This window comes from Oryctolagus cuniculus, chromosome 16 (assembly GCF_051225735.1).
Source record: "Oryctolagus cuniculus isolate XC-2025 breed Fujian yellow rabbit chromosome 16, ASM5122573v1, whole genome shotgun sequence".
Lineage (NCBI taxonomy): Eukaryota > Metazoa > Chordata > Mammalia > Lagomorpha > Leporidae > Oryctolagus > Oryctolagus cuniculus.
Genome location: NC_142882.1, coordinates 18,039,717 through 18,065,929, shown reverse-complemented (window position 1 = coordinate 18,065,929; position 26,213 = coordinate 18,039,717). Strand labels below are relative to the sequence as shown.

The following is a 26,213-nucleotide window of genomic DNA, read 5'->3' as shown; positions in this document are numbered from 1 at the left end:
GCAGGTCACCTCCTCCCTGTCAGCCTTGTTTGTAGACCTCTATTTCACGTATCTCTCGGGATAGAACGCTAAATTCTAACCGTGGATTCCTGTGCGTTTTCAGGGTGTTGATATTTTTTGTAGCTCATAAACTTTTTTTTTAAACCCAACTATTTCTGGGTTTTGTGGGAATCTCCAGTGATCCAGGGCCTGCCATCCAATGTTGTAAAATGTCGCTGCCGGCTGGTGCTGTGGCCTATTGGGCGCCGGGTCGAGTCCCAGCTGCTCCACTTCCGGTCCAGCTCTCTGCTGTGGCCTGGGAAAGCAGTGGAAGATGGCCCAAGTCCTTGGGCTCCTTCACCAGCGTGGGAAACTTGGAAGAAGCTCCTGGCTCCTGGCTTCAGATCAGCATAGCTCCAGCCATTGCAGCCATCTGGGGAGTGAGCCAGGGGATGGAAGACCTCTCTACCTCTCTGTAGGGGTATTTTTTTTTTTCAAATAAATATATATTTTTTAAATACCACTGCTGGATGGCATTCTTAGGAATGATTAAAGAGTTTCTCTAGTAGTCATGTTTGTTGTAGTTTTCAGTGGCTGGTAATTGAGAAGTAAATTTTTATTTAAATTCTTAATAGCACATTTTATCAGGACCTAATAAGTACATTATAAACTTTCTTCTTAAAGTTGTATTTTACTTATTTGAAAAGCAAAGTTACAGAGAGGAGGGAGAGATAGAGAGATCTTACATTCTCTGGTTCACTCTCCAAATGGCCCCAATGGCTGGAGCTGGACTGAGCCAAAGCTAGGAGCTTCATCGGGGTCTCCCATGTGGATGGCAGGGGCCCAAGCATTTGGGCCATCCTCCGCTGCTTTCCCAGGTGCATTAGCAGGGAGCTGCATCGGAAGTGAAGCAGCCGGGACTTGATCTGGGGTCCGTAAGGGATACCAGCGTCACAGGCGTCAGTTTAACCCTGTATGCCACAGCGCTGGGCCCCATTATCAACTTTCTAATGCAGCTTTTTCTGTTTTCAACTTTTGGTGTACAATTTTTTTTGTAGTCAAAAGAGTTTATGTTTTTTTTTTCTTTTAAATTATTTACTGGGAGGGGGCAGAGTAGGTGGTGGGGAAGAGCCCCAATCTCATGGTTCACTCCTCAGATGTCCACAACTGCCAGAGCTAGCAAGGCAGCAGCTCAGAGCCAGGAACTTGGTCCAGGTCTCCTGTGTGTGGGCAAAACTCAACTACCTGAGCCATTACCTGCTACATACCAGGGTGCACACTTGCAGGAAACTGGGGTTGAGAGTGAAGCTGGATTTCATGGTGAGGGGCACCCCCTCCCAGGAGACCACAGCTGCTCATGGGTAATGATGCTGACAGGGTCTGGGATTTCAGAGTTGCTGCCTTTGCTGCCATAGCCTTTTGCCACCTGACCCTAATGAGGTCTGTGGCTGCAAAAGCTGGGGCTGGGCCAGGCCAAAGCCAGGAGCCAGGAACCCCATCCTGGTCTCCCACATGGTGGCAGGGACCCAAGTACTTGGGCCAGGCTCTGCTGCATTAGCAGGGAACTGGATTGGAAGTGGAGCAACCGGGACTCGAACTGGTATCCATACGGGATGCCGGTGCTGCAAGCCACAGCATCTACCCCTAAAGGTCACTGCTGTTAACAGCAGCCACTTGGGACCACCGGAACTGGTCAAGTTCACATCCAAAGAGAACAAGTAAAAAACTTTTTATAGCTACTTATAAATAGAAGCCATTCTAAAGATTTTATTTGAAAGAAAGAAAACATGGGAAGAGTGTTGTGTGGGTATTGGGTTAAGCCATTTCTTGAGTAGCCCACATCCAATATTGGAGTGCCAGTTCAAGTCCCAGCTACTCCACTTCCGATTCAGCTTCCAGGTACTTAGGCCCGTGCCACCTGTGGAGGGTCACCTGGGGGTACTTGGCAGAATCCCTAAGCTAAGGGCAGTGCAGGCTCCTCAGCTCCACCCAGAAATGCAAAATCATGAAAGGGGGAGGTACTTCGTGGGTCATGGGAAAACTCATCCTAAGAAGATGCTGCGGTTGCAAGTATACACCTCGGTTTACAGTCTGTGTTGCAGCATCAATCAATCAGCCTCTGGTTGTCCTGCTTGCCATGGTCTCCTCGGTGTTGTGGCACAAGGGGTTAAACTGCCACCTGTGACAGGGCCCTGGTTTGTGTTCTGACTGCACCACTTCCAATCCAGCTCCTTGCTAATGGCCTGGGAAAGCAGTAGAAGATGGCCCAAGTGCTTGGGCCCCTGCACCCATGTAGGAGGTCCAGAAGAAGCTCCTGGCTCCTGGCTTTGGATGGACCCAGCTCCTGTCCTTGCGGCCATTTGGGAAGTGAACCAGCGGATGGAAGACCTCTCTCTCTCTCTCTCTCTTTGTCTGTCTTCTCCTCTCTCTGTAACTCTGCCTTTCAAATAAATAATGAATACATTTAAAAAAACAAAAACGCCTCTGTTCATGCTGACTGCTCGGTGAATTCCTTCTCCACCTGCAACCTGGCCTAAGTCACCAGGCACCCCCGACGTGGGAGACCCAGATGCAGTCCCAGGCTCCTGACTTCAGGGTGGCCCAGCCCTGGAACTTACAGGCATCTGGGGAGTGAACCAGAAGAGAGATTTCTCTCTGTCGCTCCGCCTTCCAGATAAATAAATACTAAGAACAACAAAACAAAATTGCCTAATCTCAGATCTGCCCTGCTGGTCCATTTGATCGGATTGGTAGCACACCTAGCCCCGCCCCCACAGGTGGGCTCCGCCTTTACAAGTCAGGTTCTAACTCAGCTTTGGCCTCAGGGCCTCTTTCGGCCTTAGTCCGTCAGCGCTCTGAGCCCACCCCAGGGCCCACCGCAGCCGCCGGCGAGGGCACTGGAATTTCCCTACTTGAAAGGGTCCCAGGCACCTGCGGTCGGACCCCAGGGCTGAGCCCGCCCCTCAGAGCTGGGCCCCGCCCACCCCTGGCTGTGAGGGGAAGTGACGTCGCCTGCCCCGCCTCCTGCCGCCCCGCTCAGGGATCGGCGCCCCGAGGTGGTTGTGGCTCTCCCAGCAGGGCAGGGGGGCGGGGCTCGTGGGGGCGTGGCCTGGCGGCCGAGGCGGGGGCTGCTGAGGGACGCGGGTGTCCCGGGCCGTCGCCGGCGCCCCGCGGTCCGGGGAGCCGGGTCGGGAGGCTGGCGTCCACGCTGCTCCCCTCTTCCGAAGCCTCCAGAGAACCTCTGTGCGCTTTTCTCCCGGCCTCTGACGCCGGCCCTGGCGTCCTGCCTGCCTGCGCGGTGACCTGGTGAGCGCCGCAAGTGTTCTCTTCCGAGAGTGACAGGAGCGGACGTTCCGTGTGAGAATTCGGCCCCGGGCTGTTGACTCGTGTTGTTTCGAGCGCGCGTTTCAGGGGTGGCTAGGGTGTGCCTGTCTGGCTGTGACTGTGGAAGTTTGTGGCTGTCCCAGTGCTCAGCTGTTTCCTTCCCCCGAGGTCCCCAGGTCTGTCTGCCCCACTGAGCTTAGAAACCGGGGCTCCGGGTAGAAAGAATGGAGGCTTGTACAAGAATCGTGCAATCTACCATGAACAGGATTGTTGGGCCGCAGCACCAGCCCCTAAATCCATTTTTATGAAAAAGCAGGCCTGTGAGCTTCCTTTTCCAGCATCTAGTGTAGAGACTTTGAGAGATGATTTGCAAAGTATACTGGAGGTGATACGTATTCGCAACTGCATTCCATTAGGAAGACATAGATTTGTGTCATCCCTTTGTTAGTGATGCTGTGTTTGATATTTGCTTCAGGCAATGGTGCTCACAGTGTTCTGTTTTTTAGAAGGACTTTCCCTTTTGAATAAGAGAGTAATTTACTGATATTTTGGCATATTGGATATATTGGATATTCAGAACATCTTGTTCCCCAGCCACCTTTCCGCTCTATCTGAGCATCCATGAATCCGTGAATAAACTTGTTTGTTTATTTGTATTTGTGGAGGAGCATTTTCTTTTTTTTTTTTTAATTTTTTAAAAGATTTATTTATTTGAAAGAGAGTTAGAGAGAGAGGTAGAGACAGAGAGAGAGGTCTTCTATCTGCTGGTTCACTCCCTAAATGGCCCCAACGGCTGGAGCTGAGCCAGTTTGAAGCCAGGAGCCTGGAGCTTCTTCTGGGTCTTCCACATGGATGCAAGGGTCCAAGGACTTGGGCCATCTTCCACTGCTTTCCCAGGCACTTTAGCAGGGAGCTGGATTGGAAGTGGAGCAGCCGGGACTCAAACCAACAACCATATAGGAAGCTGGCACTGCAGGCTGCAGCTTTAACCCACTGTGCCACAGCGCTGGTCCCATAGAGGTGCATTTTCAGTGTAAGCATTTAAGGTTGGATACCTACAGGTCAAATGTACATTTAATTTTGTTGCACATTAAAAATTTTCCATTTTTCAGATATTACACCATTTGGCAGTTTCTGCTTGTTGAAAACTTATGTAGAAAAAGGGGCGCCGGCACTGTGGCTTAGCAGATACAGTTTCTGCCTGCAGTGCCAGCATCCCATATAGATTCCCGTTTGAGTCCCGGCTGCTCCACTTCTGATCCAGCTCCCTGCTAATAATGTGCCTAGGAAAGCAGTGGAAGATGGCGCAAGTCCCTGGGCTCCTGCCCCCAAGCAGGAGACCTGAAAGAAGCTCCTTGCTTCAGATCAGCCCAGCTCTAGCCGTGTGGCCATTTGGGGGAGTGAACCAGTGGATGAAAGACTTCTGTTTCTCTCTCTGCCTTTGCCTCTCTTTAACTCGGCCTTTCAAATAAATAAATAAATCTTAAAAAAAAACTTACATAGAAAAACAAATAGATTTTAGTTTTAACTAAAGGCACTTGTTTTCAAAAAGAAAAATATTCTATCCACTTTCACAGTGAATAATAATACTCAGAAGGATAGTATTTTGGCTTAGGTTGTATTGTGGGTGGGTTTTATGAGTTTTAATTTTTTTTCTTTGTAATTTTGCTTGTGCCTTCTATTTATGCCTAGATATATTGTAATGTTTTTGTGTGGAAAGTTATTTTTAAAGATTTTTTTATTTGAAAAGCAGAGTTACAGAGAGAGGAGGAGAGATAGAGATAAAGATAGATAGATAGATAGAGAGAGACACAGAGAGAGACTGACCTTCCTGGTTCTTCCTGGTTCATTCCTCAGATGGTCACAATGGCCAGGGCTGGGACAGGCTGAAGCCAGGACCCTGGATCGTCTTCCATATTTCCCATGTGGTTACTCAGGCCCAAGCACTTGGGCCATCTTCTGCTGCTTTCCCAGGCACATTAGCAGGGAGCTGGATCGGAAGTAAAGCAGCCGGGTCTCGAATTGGCACCCATATGGGATGCCAGTGTTGCAGGCAGAAGCTTAACCTGCTATGCCACAATGCTAGCCCTTCAAATAAAATTTTTTAAAAGATTTATTTATTTATTTATTTGAAAGTCATAGTTACACAGAGAGAGGAGAGGCAGAGAGAGAGAGAGAGAGAGTGTCTTCCATCTGCTGGTTCACTCCCCAATTGGCAGCAATGGCCGGAGCTGCACTGATCCAAAGCCAGGAGCTTCCTCCAGGTCTCCCATGTGGGTGCAGAGGCCCAAGGACTTGGGCCATCTTCTACTGCTTTCCCAGGCCATAGCAGAGAACTGGATCAGAAGTGGAGCAGCTGGGACTCGAACTGGCGCCCATATGGGATGCTGGTGCTTCAGGCCAGGGCATTAACCTGCTGCACCACAGTGCCAGCCGCAACCCCTGAAATACATCTTATTTTTATTTTATTTATTTTATTTTTAAAATATTTATTCATTTATTTGAAAGAGTTGCACAGAGAGAGGAGAGGCAAAGAGAGAGGTCTTCCATCCGCTGGTTTACTTCCCAGATGGTTGCAATGGCCAGAACTACGCTGATCCAAAGTCAGGAGCCAGGAGCTTCTTCTGGGTCTCCCACATGGATGCAGGGGCCAAAGGATTTGGGCCATCTTCTACTGTTCTCCCAGACCATAGCAGAGAGATGGATGGGAAGAGGAGCAGCCAGGACTAGAACCGGCGCCCACATGGGATGCTGGCGCTTCAGGCCAGGGTGTTAACCCATTGTGCCACAGCATCGGACCCTCAAATATATTTTTGAAAAACCCAGTTAAGGGGCCGATGCTGTGGCGCAGCGGGTTAAAGCCCTGGCCTGCAAGGGATGCAAGGACTGGGACTATCTTCTGCTGCTTTTCCAGGCCACAGGCCAAAAGCTGGATCAGAAATGGAGCAGCCGAGACTTGAATGAGCACCCATATGGGATGCCAGCACTGCAGAAGGCAGCTTTACCTGCTACGCCACAGTGCTGTCCCCCAGTTTTCTAAGAAGTGCTTGGAGAGTGGGAAGACAGTGTCTGCTGAGAGAAGAGAAATGAAGACATGGAAAAGGCAGGCAAGGCTCATTGTGAAAGAGAAATGAAAACCTCTACCCCTCCTAAAAAGGAAACAAAAAAGAAGTTCAAGGACCCCAGGGCACCAAAGAGGCCACCTCCAGCCTTTTTCTTGTTCTGTTCTGAGAATCACCCCAAAACTCAAAAGAGTATATCCCACCTACCCATTGGTGATGTTACAGTGAAGCTTGGAGAGATGTGGAATAACACTGCCACAGATGACAAGCAGCCTGATGAAGAGAAGACTGCCAAACTGAAGGAAAAATATGAAAAAGATATTACTGCATACCAAGCTGAAGGAAAACCCTGATGCAGGAAAAAAGAGGGAGTTGCTAAATCTGAAAGGAGCAAGAAAAAGAAGGAAGAGGAAGAAGACAAGGAAGATGAAGATGATGATGAATAGTTGGTTCTAAAACAGTTTTTTTCTTGTCTATAGAGCGCTTGACTGCCCCCCTACTGCCACACACAACTCGTTTTAAAGAAAAAAATTGAAATGTAAGGCTGTGAAAGATTTGTTTTCAAACTGTGCAGTGTCCTTTTTTGTATAGCTAACATACTACCAAATGTGGCTTTAGATAGCCCTGTCCATAGCGACTACAGTATAGGGTTGTAAATTGGTGTGGAAATTTAAAGCAAGTTCGGGTTCATGCACAGCACACATCAGTTATATATGGGGACAGGAGTTTTCATCATTAGTTGTCTCTGTTGCAGCTTATATAAAATAATTGTTGTTCTGTTAATTGAACACCACTTTGTAATTGCAAGAAAGATGTTGCAATTGTTATGTTGACATTCTGAATATTTGTATATAAATGTTTTTATTAGTAAAATAAAATGGAGGAAAAATGGATTCACCTCACATTAAATGTAGGATTGTCTAATTTTTTTTATTTTCATGGTACTCATTGCCCTAAATCCCTATTGTGTGTAGATGCTGTGATACATGCGAGGTGTATTAGTTACACTGGAGGATTCCTGTAGTTCTTTGTTTACTACATACTCCATCTTTCAACTAGGAGTTGCTGGGCAGATGGACAGTACAGTTGCTCCCCCTTTGAATGCAGGGGATACTTTCTGAGAACCACTCCACCCCCGTCCTCGTGGATGCCTGAAGCTGAATATATGCCAAACTATATGTGCAATATCTATGATAAGTTTATAAAGTAGGCATAGTCAGAGATTAACAGCAATAAATAAGTTTTTATACTGTAATAAAAGTTATGTAAATCTGTGTCTCAAGGTAAATCACTTTTAGTATTTTCAGTTAGTGATGAACTGTGGGTAATTGACGCTGTGAAAAGGTAAATTGCTGATATGGGAGACTATTTCTGTGTTAATGTGACTTGCCGTAAACACAGGAGCCACTAGCACTGGTGCAGCAGGCTTTTTCAGACAAAATCAATTCATAACTGCCAACCCATTGCAGTAGCCCTTGGAAATCATATCCAATAGCTGCATGAAACACTGTCCTTTATGTAGTGACCCTATGAATCTTTCATCTAAATGGATAGATAATAGATGGGTTCCTCATTCACCAGGGAAGGAGGGTGTTTTGCCTTTTATGGCAACTTCTGTTGTTTGTACATTCTTAACTCTATACAGTTAATAGGACAAAGTATGAGGAATAGATTAAGATATAGCATGAATAATATCATCCATTCAGAGATAACTTGGCAAAGTAGGTTGCCTTGTGATTGACTGGATTCCAAATCCTCATTGTATGCTTGAGAGGACTTTTTCTAATTGTTACCTTAATGAAAATTTACCTTCAGTGACAAAGTCTGTCCTACTTTTTTTTTTTTTTTAAGATTTATTTCTTTATTTGAAAGAGTTACAGGGAGAGGTAGGAAGAGTATCTTCCATCCTCTGGTTCACTCCCCAAATGGTCTCAGTGGACAGCTGCGGCTGGGCCATGTGAATGCCAGGAGTTCAGAGCTTCCTCCAGGTTTCCCACATGGGTACAGGGGCCCAAGTACTTGGACAATCCTATGCTGCTTTCCCAGGCCATTAGTAGGGAGCTGGATTGGAAGTGGAGCAGCTGGATCTCCAACCATGCCCACAGGGGATGCCAGCATCACAGGTGGTGGCTTTACTCACTATACCACAATGCTGCCCCCCCCCCTTACTTAACTTTAAAACTGCCACAACCCAGGTAACGAGTGTTATCAATCCCTATTGCTGTTTTTTTTTTTAATTTTTAAATTTTTTATTTTTTTGACAGGCAGAGTGGACAGTGAGAGAGAGAGACAGAGAGAAAGGTCTTCCTTTTGCCGTTGGTTCACCCTCCAATGGCCGCCGCGGCCGGCGCGCTGCGGCCGGCGCAGCGCGCTGATCCGATGGCAGGAGCCAGGAGCCAGGTGCTTTTCCTGGTCTCCCATGGGGTGCAGGGCCCAAGCACCTGGGCCATCCTCCACTGCACTCCCTGGCCACAGCAGAGGGCTGGCCTGGAAGAGGGGCAACCGGGACAGAATCCGTCGCCCCGACTGGGACTAGAACCCGGTGTGCCGGCGCCGCTAGGTGGAGGATTAGCCTAGTGAGCCGCGGCGCCGGCCCCCTATTGCTGTTTTTAAAAATGTTGAATCATTGCAGAATGGATCGTGTTGTAGATTTTCAACAGTTCATATTTTACTGTTGTCTCAATGTCTCTACAAACTGGCTGTAAGCACCCTACTCTGGAGACTTATGTATGTATATCAGTGGAATAGCACTGATTGCTGTCGCACATTCCCATTTGGTCCGTACCAAGTCTGTGATAAAGTGACACTCAGATGTGTTAATGAACCCCCCTGCTGGCTTTTGCTTGAGTACTCTGACTCCCAATAAAGACCCTAGTAGGTCATTTCTCTTGGTTCCTTGTGTCCTTGAGGTAAAGCCCACCTTGCTGCTTTTCCAGCAGGACTGCTGTGTAGCATCCCATTCTTCCCTGTAGAATCTATCCGTCACTATGCCTCTCCTAGTGTGATTTCCTTGGTTGTGTTGGACTGAGCCTTACAGACCCCATAAGGAATATTACTTCCTCATTAACACATTGGTTAATACACTAGTTTTCACCTGAAAAACTATGTGAGACTGTGACTTTGTCGTAGTCTGTTAAATTTAACTTTGTCTTTTAACAATTTCAGCCTGTGGAGATAAGAAAGAAATATGTTTAAGGGCTATCATAACCTTTCTCAGACATCAAGTTGTCTTGCAAGTAAGAAGGTCTGAGCTAGTCATTTTCCATGCAAGTACATTCAAAAGAAACTCACTTACCGCTAGCCTTGTAGTCATTATTACAGAAATACTTTTAAGTGTATCATTCTGTGGAGTTCTAAGACCAGTGTGTTATAATGGGCGCGTCATCACAAGTAACCATAGGTAATACCTTGATAAAAATGAGGCCACTGACTGTCTTCCATTGACAAGAAGCTTAGTTCTTAAAATTACAGGCTTGGCCAAAGCAATATCAAAATCTAGTTTTTCCAAACTTTGGAGATCACTGTCTCATTGCTGTATAAGTGTGGTTCCAGTCAGAAGACAGCAGACAAATAGAGAACACTCTAACTTCATCATGTATTTGACAGAGTACCTAAGGAAAGTAATCAGGTAGGGAGTCCCTTTCCCCACAAAATGGACTTTACACCTTGTTGGAGAGTGAGATGGTGAAGTTCACTGGGTTGCCTGGGCCAGAGCTGGTCAGCAGTCACTGCGTAAGCACTAAGAAGCACTCTGGAATGCCTACAAGCCCTGGCTATGGGACGGGGACAGGGGATACCAGTACAGGCATAGGAGTGAGAATACCAAGTGTCTGCATCACGAGACCATGGAAACTGGTCCACCATGTGCACACAAGTGATGGCTGGTGGACGAATGCCCAGTAGAGGACTGTATTCTTCGAACCCTTGGTTCCTTCAGTAATATATTTCATGAAAACTCAGATTTATATTGTGTTATGAACAGTTACTTACTTGTAATCTAGTTGTACCTGATTATATAATCTGAGAAGAATCTTGTTTTTCAGACAACAGTCTTTGGGTGTCTTAATGGAGGTACAGGCTCTGTGCCAAATAGTGGGGAGCATTGGCATCCAAAGGAGATAAAATTGTTGCACCATGATATTCAGAAACTCTCCAAAGAAAAGCCAGATCCCCATATTACCCATGTTGTTCTAAAGCATTACTAGAGATAGAGTTAATTATGATAAAAGATTTTGTTTAGGGGCCAGCACTGTGGCACAGCGGTTTAAAGCCCCAGTCCGCAGCACTGGCATCCCATATTGGTGCTGGTTTAAGTTCTTGCTGCTCCACTATTGATCCAGCTCCCTGCTAATGCACCTGGGAAAGTAGTGGAGGATGGCCTAAGTCCTTGGGCCCCTGCTCCCATGTGGGAGACCTGGAAGAAGCTCTTGGCTTCAGATCAGCTCAGCTTCGGCTATTGTGCCATTTGGAGAGTGAACCAGTGGATGGAAAACTTCTGTCTCTCTCTCTCTCTCTAACTCTTTCAAATAAATAAGGAAAAATAAAAAAAATAAATAAAAGATTTTGAGGACCAGCGCTATGGCATAGTGGGTAAAGCTATTTCCTGCAGTGCTGGCATCCCATATGGGCTCTGGTTTGAGTCCTGGCTGCTCCACTTCTGATCTAGCTCTCTGCCATGGCCTGGGATAGCAATGGAAGATGGCCCAATTTCTTGGGCCCATGTACCCACATGAGAGACCTAGAAGAAGCTCCTGGCTTTGGATCGGCCCAGCTCCAGCCATTGCAGCCAATTGGAGAGTGAACCAGCGGGTAGAAGACCTTTCTCTCTGCCTCTACCTTTCAAATAAATAAATAAATCTTTAAAAAAAGCATTTTGTTTATCCAAAAATGCTATAATCTGAACTATATATACCCTAAAATATTCTTTATTTTAATTTTTAAAATATTTATTTATTTGAAAGGCAGAGCTAGAGAGAGAGAGAGAGAGAGAGAAATCCTCCCTCCATTTGTTCACTCCCCCAATGGCTGTTTTGGCAGAAACTGGGCAGATGCAAAGCCAGGAGCTAGGAGCTTCTTTCAGCTCTCCCATGTGGGCACGTGGGCCCAAGAACTTGGGCTATCTTCTACTGTTTTTCCAGGCGCATTAACAGGGAGCTGGATTGGAAGTGGAACAGCTGGGACTAGAACTAGTGCCCATATGGAATGCCGGCAACTTAACTCACTACACCACAGCACTGGCCTCTAGTTTTAATTTTAAATGTTATTTTAAGAGGCAGAGAGAGGGTTCTGTCATCCATTGGTTACTCCCTAAATGCCCACAATGGCCGTGATTGGGCCGAGACCAAATCCAAGAGCTGGGAACTGGGACCCTTGCCAGTTCTTCCCATGGTTGACAGGAACCCAACTCCGTGAGCCATCCACTGCTGCCTCCCAGTGTCTGCATTAGCAGGAAACCAGAATCAGGAGCTGGAGGTGAACATTGAACCCAGGCATTCCAATATGGGATGCAGGCATCCTGAGCCAAATGCACTCCCCGATAATATTCTTTATAGATGTACAAAGTGATGTTTCACAGACAAGTATATGATTCAGTGAGAAGTCTTAACATATTTCTTCCATATAGCTTCTTTTATCAGTAGAGAAAAAAATGAGTGTATACATTTGAAAATGATGGGCAATATGTCTAATGTTTTTATGCAGAATATTGTATCTGATAGCCAAAAGGAATCAACAGGTATTTGAGGTTGATGGTAAAGGAATGGACTATAAAGGGATAGAGGAACTTCTGGGGAGATGATTAAGTTCTTTACCTCATTTAGACTGGTTATTACAAGAATATATCCAATTGGCAAAACTCTTCTGGCACAGGTAGGTTAGCCTGTTACTTGGAATGCTTGCGTCCCATATCATAGTGCTGCTTGGAATCCTTGCTACTTTATTTGTGATCCAGCTTGCTAATGCCCCAGCAGATGATGGCCTAAGTACTTCACCCCCTGCCACTCACATAGGTGTCCCAGATGGAATTCCTGGCTTCTTGTTTCAACCTGGCCCAGCCCTGGCTGTTGGCAGGCATTTGGGAAGTGAATCAACAGATGGAAGTTCTCTCTCCTCTCTTTCTCTGTCTATTCTTCTCTCTCTGTCAATCTGCCTTTCAAATAAATAGTTTCTTAAAAAACCTCCAGTGAACTTCGGATGTTTGCACTTGAATGTACATTGATTATATCTAACTTTTAAAAACTCACAGTTTATGCAGATACCACCAAACTGAACACATTTGTGAGTCTATCCCCGATTCAAGACCCTGCTACTAGGCCCTGTATACTAGGAATCCAGACACATGTTTTCAGAGTTATAGTATAATTTGTGAAATGTGGCCTATGTAGGTGTTTTTTTTTTTTTTTTTTTTTTTTTTTTTTTTTTTTTTTTTTTTTTTTACAGGCAGAGTGGACAGTGAGAGAGAGAGACAGAGAGAAAGGTCTTCCTTTGCCGTTGGTTCACCCTCCAATGGCGGCCGGCGCACCGCGCTGATCCGATGGCAGGAGCCAGGAGCCAGGTGCTTTTCCTGGTCTCCCATGGGGTGCAGGGCCCAAGCACCTGGGCCATCCTCCACTGCACTCCTGGGCCATAGCAGAGAGCTGGCCTGGAAGAGGGGCAACCGGGACAGAATCCGGCGCCCTGACCGGGACTAGAACCCGGTGTGCCAGCGCCACAAGGCAGAGGATTAGCCTATTGAGCCATGGCGCCAGCCTGGGAAATAAATATTAATCTGGTCACACTAAGGTAAATTCTTATCCAGAAAGTGCCATATGGCTCAACAAGATAATGAATGAGTTTAAACAGAGGAGTTGCTAGAGCAGTTGAATCCTGGTGTAAAGAATTGGAGACCTTGAAGCCCTGTGTTAGCATTCTCTGTCTTCATTCTCCCCTGAACACTGGTGGAGCTGGCATCACTATGGCTCACACTAGCATGTGTGTGATGGTTTAGGAGTCCATGAGCTTTGATGATGTGGCTGTAGACTTCACTCAGGAAGAATGGACTTTACTGGACCCGACTCAGAGAAACCTGTACAGTGATGTGATGCTAGAGAACTACAAGAACCTGGCCACAGTAGCTAAGACTGCCCTCTTTCCTTGTAACCTGTTGTACAGTTAATCTATGTTATGAACTCAACTGTACTGCAAGATCAGTGGTGTCAACTCTGAATAGAGCAGAAAATAGCAGAAGACATAGTCTCTGACCTAAATAGGTGTTAGTTTACTGTATTGGCTTTCAAAATATCCAAGATCAATAACACTGCCAGTCTCTTAGAAATGCACGTTTTTAAAAAAGATTTATTTTATTTGAAAGGTAGAGTTACAGAGAGACAGATAAGAGGAAAGGGGGGGGGGTCTTCCATCCACTGGTTCACTATCCAATTGGCTGCAACAGCTGGCGTTGGGCCAATCCGAAGCCAGGAGCCTGGAGCTTCTTCCAGATCTTCCATGTGGGTGCAAGGGCCCAAGGACTTGGTCCATCTCCTACTGCTTTCCCAGGCCATAGCAGAGAGCTGGATCAGAAGTAGAGCAGCCAGAACTCAAAGCAGTGCTCATATGGGATGCCGGCACTGCATGTGGTGGCTTTACCTGCTACACCACAGCATCAGCCCCAGAAATGTACATTTTGTCTCTATCTTGATGTACTAAATCAGAAACCTGGAGTTGAAGCCCAGTCTTCTGTGAGTCAACAAGTCTTCTAGATGACTCTGATGCACAATAATGTTTAAAAATCACTAGTGTTGTCATTTCCCTAGGGAACGAAGTCTCTCTTTTTTTGTACTTTATTTCCAATATGAATAAAAATAAAGTTTTAGTGATTTGTATGTATGTATATAAGACTGAATTTGGGTTTTAGGGGACATAGACAACCAACCTTTCCTGGTACACAGTTGATTTTTCATTTTTAGCCCTTTGGAAATAATTTTACTCCTTTCACTAGAATATAGTTCCTGAATACAGGAAGCCTTGTCATCTCTTGCTTGATGCTTTTCCAGTAATGTATACTTCCCTGTGTATAGGATGTCAGCTCATCAAACCTGATTTGATCTCTTGGTTGGAACAAGAAGAGTTGAAGACAGTGCAAAGAGATATGCTCCAAGGTGAGTATTCATGAAAAATAACCCTAATGAGAAGCTGATATATTTGCAACTATGAGGAATCTTTTGAAGATGTACTTGCTTTCAGAAGATTGAGGGCATTTTTCTCAAAGGTTAGGAAATCTTCAACTTCCAATACTTTTATGTTACTTATATTTGAACTTGTCTCTAAGTTTATTGTTTTCAGTTGTACTCTCTTTGTGGATACTTCTTCTTTTCATAATATTCTTTTTCTGTTTGTCATCTGCTGTAATTTTCATAGAATCAGTTTGTCATGAACTGAAATTTTGATCCAGTGTCCTTACCTTTACCAAATTTTTGACATGGCCATACATCTTTGCCTTACTGTGTTTAATTTGAAAACATATACAATTGTGCCTTATAGTTTTTTAAATTTATTTTTTAAGGAATACAAATTTCATAAATACAACTTCAGGAATATAGTTATTCTTCCCACAATACCTGCCCTCCCAGCCATACTCCCACCTCTCCTCCTCCTCCCTCTCCTCTTTCCAGTCCCATTCTCCATTAAGATTCATTTTCAATTAGCTTTATAAACAGAAGACCACCTCTATACTAAGTAAAGATTTCAACAATTTGTGCATGCACACACACACACAATTTGAGAACTAGTTTTACAGTTAACTCTCATAATACAACTCATTGAGGACAGAGGTCCTGCATGGGGAGTTAGTGCACAGTGACTCCTGTTGTTAATATAATAATTAACACTCATATATGACGTCAGTGATCACCTGAGGCTCTTGACATAAGCTGCCTAGGCTGTGGAAGCCTTTTGAGTCCACAAATTCCGTCAGTATTTGGACAAGGCCGTAACCAAAGTGGAAGTTCTCTCCTCCCTTTAGAGAAAAGTACATCCTTCTTTGATGTCCACTTCTTTCCATTGGGATCTCATTCACAAAGATCCTTCATGTAGAACATTTCTTGCCCCAGTATCTTGGCTTTCCATGCCTGAAATGCTCTCAGGGGCGTGAGAGCGTTTCATGATCTCATGAAGCCTTAAGGGCTGATTCTGAGGTCAGAAAGTTACTTAAAGTGATTGCCATTCTCTGAGTCTGCTTCTCATGTTGGAACATTCTCTCCTTTTTAATTCTATCTACTATTATTAGCAGACACTTGATCCTATTTATATGGTCACTGCCTTATAGCTTTTAACTCCTTCAGTCTTCTATTTCTTTCTTCAAACCCTTATATTTGTTTTTCTGTTTTACTACAGGATGGGAAATGCAACTTGAAGCCAACTGGTCATCACTTGAGCAGGATTTTTTGAGGCAGAACATATCCAATGGGATACAAATAGTAAGAATAAGAAAATATATTTTTAATTTTTTACCATCAAAGAAAATCATAAATTATAATAGAAAAATCAGCAAAAATAAGACTTATATGAGAGTTATCTCATCCACATAAGAGGGAATGATGTCTCTGGAGAGGTACTCTGAATATGACGAATTTGGGGATGCCCCAAACCTCCAGCAAGACTTGTTGCTGGAGTGCCCATTTCCAAGTATGTAACTAGGCATTTAGTTTTTGAAATAATTTCTTGTAACTAGAGATATTTTTAAGATTAGAATAGATGGGATAGCATTCTGAAATAAGTGTTCAATCATACCACTTGAAAGAAGTCCACAGAGCAGGAACTGTATAATGTAATAAAAATTACAAAAATAATACATTAACATTTTCAGATGGATTCTATTAATATTTTTCAAAAAAATCCTTTAATAATCATTAATCTTTTCATCAACAGACAGGGAGCCACAATGGAAGGGTACTGTATGATTGGAAGCAACCTGGAGATATCTTCCATGAACGCTCACTTCTTAAGACTCACATGAAAATGCAAAGTACAGAGAACACTTATGACTGTAATCAGTATGGAAGGGACTTCCATATTCTGCAAAAGAAAGCCTCTAGTGATGAAAAGCTTTCTGATTTTAATCAGAGCAGAGAAATCTTCTGCATGACACCAAATACTACGTACTGGAGAACTAGCACACAAGAGAAGTCCTTTGAATACAGTGACTATAGGAGATCCTTTGTTAATCAGTCATACCTTCAGGCACAAAGGAGAATTCACAATGGAGAGAAATTCTATGAATGGAAGGACCATGGAGGAGGTTTTATAGATTCCACAAGCCTTGCTGTGCTTATAGAGACCCTCAATGCAAAAAAGCCTTATAGATGTAAGGAATGTGGAAAAGGCTATAGATATCCTGCATACCTTAATATTCATATGCGGATCCACACTGGTGAGAAACCCTATGAATGTAAAGAATGTGGGAAAGCCTTTAATTATTCCAATTCCTTTCAGATACATGGGAGAACTCATACCGGAGAGAAACCTTATGTGTGCAAGGAGTGTGGGAAAGCCTTCACCCAACACTCAGGTCTTAGTATACATATACGATCTCACAGTGGAGACAAACCCTATGAATGTAAGGAGTGTGGGAAAGCCTTCCTTACATCTTCACGCCTTATTCAACATATAAGAACTCACACTGGAGAGAAGCCTTTCATATGTGTCAAATGTGGGAAAGCCTTTGCCATTTCTTCAAATCTCAGTGGACATTTGAGAACTCACACTGAAGAGAAGGCATGTGAGTGTAAGATATGTGGGAAAGTGTTTGGGTATCCCTCGTGTCTTAATAATCATATGCGAATACACAGTGCCCAAAAGTCCTACTCATGTAAGGAATGTGGGAAGGCTTTTACCTATTCTACCCACCTTAAAATTCACATGCGAATCCACACTGGAGAAAAACCCTATGAATGTAAACAGTGTGGGAAAGCCTTCAGTCATTCCAGTTCATTTCAGATTCACGAAAGAACTCACACTGGAGAGAAACCCTATGAATGTAAGGAGTGTGGCAAATCTTTCATTTGTTCCAGTTCCTTCAGAATTCACCAAAGAACTCATACTGAAGAAAAACCCTATAAATGTCAACAATGTGCAAAAGCTTACAGTCATCCTCGTTCACTTCGAAGACATGAAAGAACTCACTCGTGAGAAACTCTTTGGGTGCATTCAGTGCAGGAAAGCCTTCATGTATCCCAAATCATTTTGAAAACATGAAATTATAGAGAGAAATTCTGTCAGAATTATTTAAGTAAAATGAGTCTGTGAGGGTAGAGCTCTTAACTGGTGTCTCTATTGAAAAAGGACATGGTAGAGAAACAGGATGCCTGTATACAAAGAGGACTGGATTAGATCCTGCCATTAAGGCAGAGGAAAGTAACCCTCCTGGAACCTTGATCTTCGGCTTTAGTCTCCAGAAATGTGAGCAAATAAATTTCTGTTGCTTAAGCCACCTATTCTGTGGTATTTTGTTATGGCAGCCCTAGCATATGAATATGGTAAGAAAAATGAAAAAATGCTAAGATTGTCAAAAAGCCTTAATAATCATGCAAAGCCACACTGGATAGAAATCATATGAATTGGAGAAATATGGGAGAGCCATTACTGAGTCTGCAGCCCTTTTCAAACATGTAATCACAACAGAAAGATAGTTCTTCAAATGGAGGTTTATTGATATGTACTGAATATTGGAAACTCTTGATTCAGTTGTCTTCAATCTTATAATAAGCCTATCAAAGGCATACTTCATTCCTGTACACTGTTTTTTCATCTGTATTTTTGGTTCTAAAAATTTCCAACACTTGGCTTACCTGCCTATCTATTGTATTTTATGCTGAACCCTTAACATATTTTTAAATTCTCTGCCTGATAGTTTGAACATTCATGTCACATTTGATTCTGCCTCTTCAAACTGATTTTTGCCTTTTAATATGCCTTGTAATTGTTCCTTGATAGCTGTACACAACTTCCCAGATAACAGGAACTTTTTTTTAAAAGATTTTATTTATTTATTTGAGAGGTAGAGTTACTGATAGAGGGAGAGACAGAGAGAAAGGTCTTCCATCCATTGGTTCACTCCCCAAATGGCTGCAACAGCCAAAGCTACACTGATCCAAAGCCAGGAGCCAGGTGCTTCTTCCTGGTCTCCCATGTGGGTGCAGGGACCCAAGGACTTGGGCCATCCTCCACTGTTTTCCCAGGCCACAGCAGAGAGCTGGATTGGAAGAGGAGCAGCTAGGACTAGAACCAGTGTCTACATGGGATGCCGGCACCTCAGGTGGAGCATTAACCTATTGCGCCATGGCGCCAGCCCCAACAGGAACTTCTGTAAACAGGCCTTTAATAAAGGGATGGGTTAGTTTGGAAACTAGGGTTGAACTTGTAGTCAGGGAATAAAATGTCAAACATGCTTGGATGAATTTGAGAGAGGGATATAGCCACAGTGTCCTTATGTAACTAGAAAGTTCCATGTGCTTTCTATTTAAGTCAAGAAATAATTTTCTCATCCAAACCATCTTTAGTCATTGTAAAACATTTTGGTTTCTTTTACTAGAATATCGAGATTTACTAAATCACATTTACTTAAAAAATAATAATGGGATGGAAGGAGAGGGAAGCTCATGGGTAAAAAGACTTAGCATTTTTTATGATTTTTTATTATTTATTTGGAACACAGAGTTACAAATACAGGCAGAGACAGAGAGAGAGAGGTCTTCCATCTGCCAGTTCACTCCCCAAATGGCTGCAATAGCCAGAGTTGAGCTGATCCAAAGCCAGGAGCCAGGAGCTTCCTCTGAGTCTCTCACATGGGTGTAGGGGCCAAGGCACTTGGGCCATCTTCCACTGCTTTCCCAGGCCAAGGCAGAGAGCTGGATTGGAAGTGGGGCAGCCAGGACTGGAAGTGGCACCCATATGGAATGCCAGCACAGCTTACCACACTACAGCACTGGCCCCAGCATTATTAATATGTTATTATTAGCCAAAAATATCTACAGATTCAACTTAATCTCTATAAAATTAAAATCTTTTTTGCAGACATGGCAAACCCAATCATGTTCATATTGAATTGCAAGGGGCCTTGAATGACAAGAAGTATTTGGAACAGAACAAACTTGTAACTTGTATTTCCCAGTTTCAGAACTTACTACAAACTATAATAGAATAATTTTGTACTGATCATGTTACCTTGGATGAAGAATGGGGTGACTACATACAGAAAAAGAGAAACCATAAAGAGTACTACTACACTTAAAATTCCCTGGGCAGAATACAACCCTCCATGAAGGGTCACTCAAGGGAAGTACCTGGGCCCATCATGAAGCACAGAGAAGGCGTAGACTTATGGACAAGCACCTTTATTGCATTTTCTGCAGGAAGAAAGGGGCAGCGCAGGGCAAGCAGGCCTAGGATTGGCTGGCTGTTTGAAAGAAGATTCATCTTCAGTGTAACTTTTAGAGCATATGGTTTGGGGATACCTGAATCTCCAGAGTTTTACTTGGATATAGCTAGTGGCCATTTTGTAGATATAGCTAGTGGCCATTGTGTAGATGTTAAGACATCAGTTTGGGGCTGGCGCTGTGGTGTGGTGGGCTAAGCCTCCGCCTGTGGCACCCAAATCCCATATGGGTGTTGCTTCTAGCCCTGGGTGTTCCTTCTAGCCCTGGGTGTTCCTTTTCCAATCCAGCTCTTTGCTATGGCCCAAATAAATGAGCCCCTGCATATGCATGGGAGACCCGGAGGAAGCGCTTGGCTCCGTGGCTTCAGATTGGCCCAGCTTTGGGTGTTGCAACCATCTGGGGAGTGAACTAACAGATGGAAGACCTTTCTGTCTGTCTCTCCATCTCTGTCGGTAACTACCTCTCAAATAAATAAAATTTTTTAAAAAAAGATGTCAGTTTATAGAAGTTTAAAGTTAATTAAATTGTCCCTATTACATTTTTTTTTTTTTTTGACAGGCAGAGTGGACAGTGAGAGAGAGAGACAGAGAGAAAGGTCTTCCTTTGCCGTTGGTTCACCCTCCAATGGCTGCTGCGGCCGGCACACCATGCTGATCCAATGGCAGGAGCCAGGTGCTTATCCTGGTCTCCCATGGGGTGCAGGGCCCAAGTACTTGGGCCATCCTCCACTGCACTCCCTGGCCACAGCAGAGAGCTGGCCTGGAAGAGGGGCAACCGGGACAGAATCCGGCGCCCCGACCGGGACTCGAACCCGGTGTGCCGGCGCCACAAGGCGGAGGCCATGGCGCCGGCCCCTATTACATTTTAACAGCACTCTTTGTATTATGTATTTGGCGTACGGGTTGAGATTATAGAGAAGATTTGAGTAATTGAGAGCCTGTATTATAGAAGACATTTGTAGGTTAGTGATAGATCTGTCAGGATGTCCCCCTTCGGGAACTGGCCGGGTTACTGTGAAGGAAGAGTCAAGGAGACTGAGGAATGTCAAGCTAAACACACTTTATTGATACTCTAGGCGACTAGGAGGAGAGATCGCTCAAGCCTACTCCTGCGGGCACTAGGCACTACGGACCAGGAGCTTCTCCCCGTGGGCACTAGGCACTACGGACTGGGGAGAGAGGCTGAGCAACCTCTGGTTTACAGCGTCTGAGGGTCCCCTTATATACAGTTTCTAGAGGCTAGCCCCGCCCACATTCCCGACCTCCCAGAGTCCCGTAGTCATGGCAATGACAGTTTGTGGTTAGGCTGTCCGTTTTCAAATCTTACCAGCTAGAGTGGTTACCTTTCTACTTTTCTTTCAAGCTGCGCTACTGCGCAGTTACTTTCTTTCAAAGGGCGCTACAGTTACTTTCTCCATGAATGGTTCCCTAAAAAGATCCTTCTCCAATCTTGAACTATCCCAGGCCCACATTTGGATTCTTGCAGACCTCTGAAATGGGGAGTCTCCTTGGATCTACCCTTCTGGCCCCACTGGGCATGAGCTATATTACGCTGATGTCCCTACTGATGTCCAGATCCCTGGGCTTGGATGACAGGCACATCTGCTGGGATTTTCCAATGTGTAAGTTCTCCATCTTTAGTGCAAATGTGTTTTCTTGCCCAGGACTTTTGTAAACTATGCCATCAGATGTGCTATATGTTTTCTGGAGATTATCATCTACACATAATGTTACAAATAGGTATATGTTCCTCAGATTTATTTCCAGGATTATGAACAGCTTTCAAACATCATCTGGTTGTGAAGCTGCATTTATTTAGTCCACAAAAATTTCACTGAATCCTGCTATGGCTACTGGAGCCACCTTTATTCACAAAATCATGTTGTTTAGGAACCGGTGCAATTTAAGGGATTTCTTTTTTTATTTTTTGTCAGGCAGAGTTAGACAGTGAGAGAGAGACAGAGAGAGAGTTATAGACAGAGAGAAAGGTCTTCTTTCTGTTGGCTCACCCCCCCAAATGGCTGCATGGCTGGCACTGCGCCGAACCGAAGCCAGGAGCCAGGTACTTCCCCCTGGTCTCCCATGTGGGTGCAGGGCCCAAGCACTTGGGCCATCCTCCACTGCCATCCCGGGCCATAGCAGAGAGCTGGACTGGAAGAGGAGCAACTGGGAATAGTACCCGGTGCCCCAACCAGGACTAGAACCCCGGGTGCCGGTGCTGTAGGTGGAAGATAAGCCAAGTGAGCCACAGCACCGGCCAATTTAAGGAATTTCTAAAACACACTTGCCTCACAAGAGGACACTGGGGAATACAGATGAGTTTATTATCCTGAGTGTGCTAATAGGTCATAGATGTCTACAAATGCCAAAACCTATATCATACTGTATATTTTATTTATTTATTTTATTTGAGAGGGAGAAGAAGAGGGGAGGTGGAGAGAATTTCCATCCATTGGTTGACTACCCAAATGTCTGCAACAGATGGGGCTGTGAAAGGCTGAAGCCAGTAGTCAATAACTCAGTCTAGGTCTCTCCACGTGGGTAGCAAGTCCTTGAGCTGTCTGTTACCTGCTCCTTTCCAGGGTGTCATCAATAAGTAGCTAAAATCAGGAATGGAGCTAGGGCTTGAACCAAGGCACTCCAATATGGTATGTAGGCTGCCTAATCGGTGTTTTAACATCTAGGCCCAAAACCCACCTCACATTCTACAATTGAAACATAGGTAGTTCATTGTTTGTCAGTTATACCTCAGTGAAGCTGTTAAAAAAATACACTTGTAGGAAAACGTGAGATCTGATTTAACATACGTCTACGGCATTTAAGGAAAGCATAGCATGGGTATATTCTTAGAGCAATGATTGTAACATTTTAAAGCACAGAGCATAGACAGGCTCCTAGTTCAATGGTTAGATGCCATGATATCAATGACATATTTGGAAATGTTCAGGGCCTGAGTGAAGGTAGAACTGGAGAGTATAACTATGTGAAAAGCTCCCTTCATCATAGCAACGTATTCCTATCTTTAGGGCATTTGGCATGTTGTTCATGTACCTTCCACAGAAAGTCTCTACAATTACAAATACTATCATGGTCAGCCAGCAGGAAATCAAGGTTTAAATGTTTGTTGAGAACCATGTTAGCTGGTAATCCCTAGCCTTGATGTGAGAGATCAAGGTCTTGCTGTGTTTATGTCATGTGAGAGATTAGATCCTGGAGCATTTGCTGGTTGGCCTCTATTTTTTTTTTTTTTTTTTTGACAGGCAGAGTGGATAGTGAGAGAGAGAGAGACAGAGAGAAAGATTTTCCTTTGCTGTTGGTTCACCCTCCAATGGCCACCACAGCCGACGTGCTGCGGCCGGTGCACCGCGCTGATCCGAAGGCAGGAGCCAGGTACTTCTGGTCTCCCATGGGGTGCAGGGCCCAAGCACTGGGGCCATCCTCCACTGCACTCCCTGGCCACAGCAGAGAGCTGGCCTGGAAGAGGGGCAACCGGGAAAGAATCCGGTGCCCTGACCGGGACTAGAACCCGGTGTGCTGGCACTGCTAGGTGGAGGATTAGCCTATTAAGCCGCGGCGCTGGCCAGCCTCTATTATTTATAGTTTGCTTTGCCAATCCCACTTTACAACAGGCAGCACTTTCTATACCAAGGATTATGCTTCCAGTGGATAAGCCTTACTGGTGGTGATGGAGAAGATGGCTTAGGAAGGGCAGGGGTATATTTAATCAGAATAACCAGAATAGGCAATACCACAGTTATGGGGAAGCAAGTGATTGATAGCTGGTCTTTGGAGAAAGGGATTATAAAATAGGTGTATTAGCAGGAAGCTGATCAGATGCGGAGGAGCCAGGACTTGAACTGGCACTCTGATATGGGATGTGGGCATCTCAAGTGGTAGCTTATCCCACTTTGCCACAATACCCTCCCCCTCCCCCATGTGGTGTTTTGATACATGTACACTGAATTGTGTGGTTTCAAAAGGGCAAATTGTGTGACATGAATTATATCTGAATAAAGCTGGTCCAAAAAGCAAAGTAAAAATAGTGATTGTAGTTATACTGAGAGCGTAAAATGTAATGTCTATGAAGCACCTGGAATGGTAAGATACAATAAATAGCTTATATTTTTACCACTATGTATTAAAAGTTTATATAAAATCATTGCAATAAAGAGTTTGATATTAAAATTGGCATAAGTGGGGCTGGCGCTGTGGCATAGCAGGTAAAGCCGCCACCTGCAGTACTGGCATCCCATATGGGCGCTGGTTCTAGTCTCAGTTGCTCTACTTCCGATCCAGCTCTCTGCTATGGCCTGGGAATGCAGTACAAGATGGCACAAGTCTTTGGTCCCCTGCACATGTGTGGGAGACCCTGAAGAAGCTCCTGGCTCCTGGCTTTGGATCGGCGCAGCTCCAGCCATTGTGGCCATTTGTGGAGTGAACCAGTGGACAGAAGACCTTTCTCTCTGTATCTCCCTCTCACTGTCTGTAACTCTACCTCTCAAGTAAATAAATAAAATCTTTTTAAAAAAACTGGCATAAGTAAACATAATGAGGGTACTCAAAAATTCTGTGGAGGGGCCAGCATTGTGGTGGAGTGGGTAAAGCCACCACCTGCAATGCCAGTATCCCATATGGGCGCTGGCTCAACTCTTGGCTGCTCCACTTCTGATCCAGATCCCTGCTAATGGCCTGGAAAAGCAGCAGAAAATGGCCCAAGTGCTTGGGTCCCTACACCTACATGGGAGACCCGGAGGCAGCTCTTGGCTCCTGGCTTCGTCCTGGTCCAAACATGGACATTGTGGCCATCTGGGGGAGTGAACCAGCGAATGGAAGATCTCTCTCTCTCTCTCTGTCTCCATCTTTCTGTAACTCAGCTAAATAAAAAAACCTTTAAAAACAAGTTTGTGGAAAAGGGAAATGAAAGATAAATTATTTTTGGTGGGAAAATTTTTGAAATCCATGCATATAACAGATCTTCAGATAATGCATGGAATATATAATAAGGAAATAACTACACATGGATTTCAAAAATAATTGAAATTAAAAATAATTAATTTTCCATGCACTTTTTGAAACTACATATTACTGGCACACAGAGTGTGGAATCAGATACAAGTATACAAATACAGGCATTTAGGACACCTGCCTGCACTCATGTTAGGGTGCCTGGGATGGCGTCCCACCTGTGCATCTGATCAGGTTTCCTGCTAATATACACCTGGGAGGCAGTGGATTATGGCTCAAGTGCCTGGGTCCCTGCTCCTCATGTGGAAGACCTGGATAAAGTTCCTGGCTCCTGGCTTCAGCCTGGCCCAGCCCCAGGTGTTGAAGGTTTGTCAGGAGTGAACCGCGGATGGATGATCACTCTGTCTCTTCTGTCACTCTGCCTTTCAACAATAATAAAAAACCTTAAAAGGTGGTACTACAACACTTGGCTGTTTTCTAGAGGAAAAAACATAGGCTCCACTGTCCCATGTGACATGCCAAAATACCTTCTATGAGGATAAAATAAATGTTTTTCTAAACTTATTTATATTATACAGTATTTCAAAAAATTGACAGTTATTGCACATATTTATGGGAGTACAGTGTGTTAGTACAGGTATCAGGACAAAGCTAGAACTGGAGCTGACAACTCAGTCCACCTCTCCCACACGGGTGTTAGGGACCCAACTACTTGAGCTGTCACTTGTGGCCTCCCAGGGCAGGGATTTGAACCCAGCTACTCTGATATGGGACACCAGCACCTTACCTGTTAAACCAAATGCTTAAGGCTGTTAAAAACCCAGAAAATATTTAGAAAAGGAAAAAAAAACTCCTTTGGCTAAATAAATATTAAATACATTGAAGTGCAATAGATGAAAAATCAACAGCATAGTTATCAATTCATGGATTAAAAAACATTTCATAACAGACATAAACAATTCTTGATAAAATGTTGTAAATCGGTGTACATAATAACATTATTAACTCCACGAAGCCCACTTCCTAAAAACCACAGAAACTTGGGACCCCTTCCTGCCTAAGTGAAGAATGCCTGGGATCAGTGGTATTTTACAACGTAATACGATGGTCCTGAATTTATAATAAATAAAAACCGAAAATGCTGATTTGAAGAAGAAAAGAATGCAAGATACCAAAAGTATCAGTACCTTGAAAACACAAAAGAATCAACTACTGGACTTCAGTGTTTTCAGATAAACAGAAAGGGAGCCTGGAAGAGAGACCGTTTCACGCGTTGGCATTTGTCAGCAGGAGACAAGCGTAGGGCTTACGGAGGGTGGGCTGCGGTAGGCAGAAAAGCGTTGACCAAGAAAACTGCTCACGGGCTCCGGCTCCACCTCCAGCCCCTTTTGCGGGGACGCGCCGCCTCCAAGCCCGCGCCCGAGCCAGCGATTTCGCGGCCGGAAGCGGCCCGACGTGGCCGAGCCCCGCCCCGC

General features: G+C 44.6%; 1 protein-coding gene and 1 long non-coding RNA gene across 2 annotated transcripts; one reads left to right on the top strand and one right to left on the bottom strand.

Moving 5' to 3' along the window:
- Positions 1 to 13,245: 13,245 nt before the first annotated feature.
- Positions 13,246 to 17,833, top strand: LOC108175883 (uncharacterized). The gene is made up of 4 exons (XM_089316397.1): positions 13,246 to 13,477; positions 14,420 to 14,500; positions 15,735 to 15,817; positions 16,269 to 17,833. The coding sequence occupies exons 1-4, from the start codon at positions 13,357 to 13,359 to the stop codon at positions 17,526 to 17,528; spliced, it is 1,545 nt and encodes a 514-aa protein (XP_089172523.1). The 5' UTR covers positions 13,246 to 13,356; the 3' UTR covers positions 17,529 to 17,833.
- On the bottom strand, positions 13,684 to 26,205 carry LOC127488502 (uncharacterized). Its single transcript, XR_007916238.3, has 2 exons — positions 25,926 to 26,205; positions 13,684 to 13,912 (listed from the first exon to the last, which is right to left on the bottom strand). It is a non-coding gene; the product is annotated as an uncharacterized LOC127488502 (long non-coding RNA).
- Between the last annotated feature and the right edge of the window lie 8 nt (positions 26,206 to 26,213).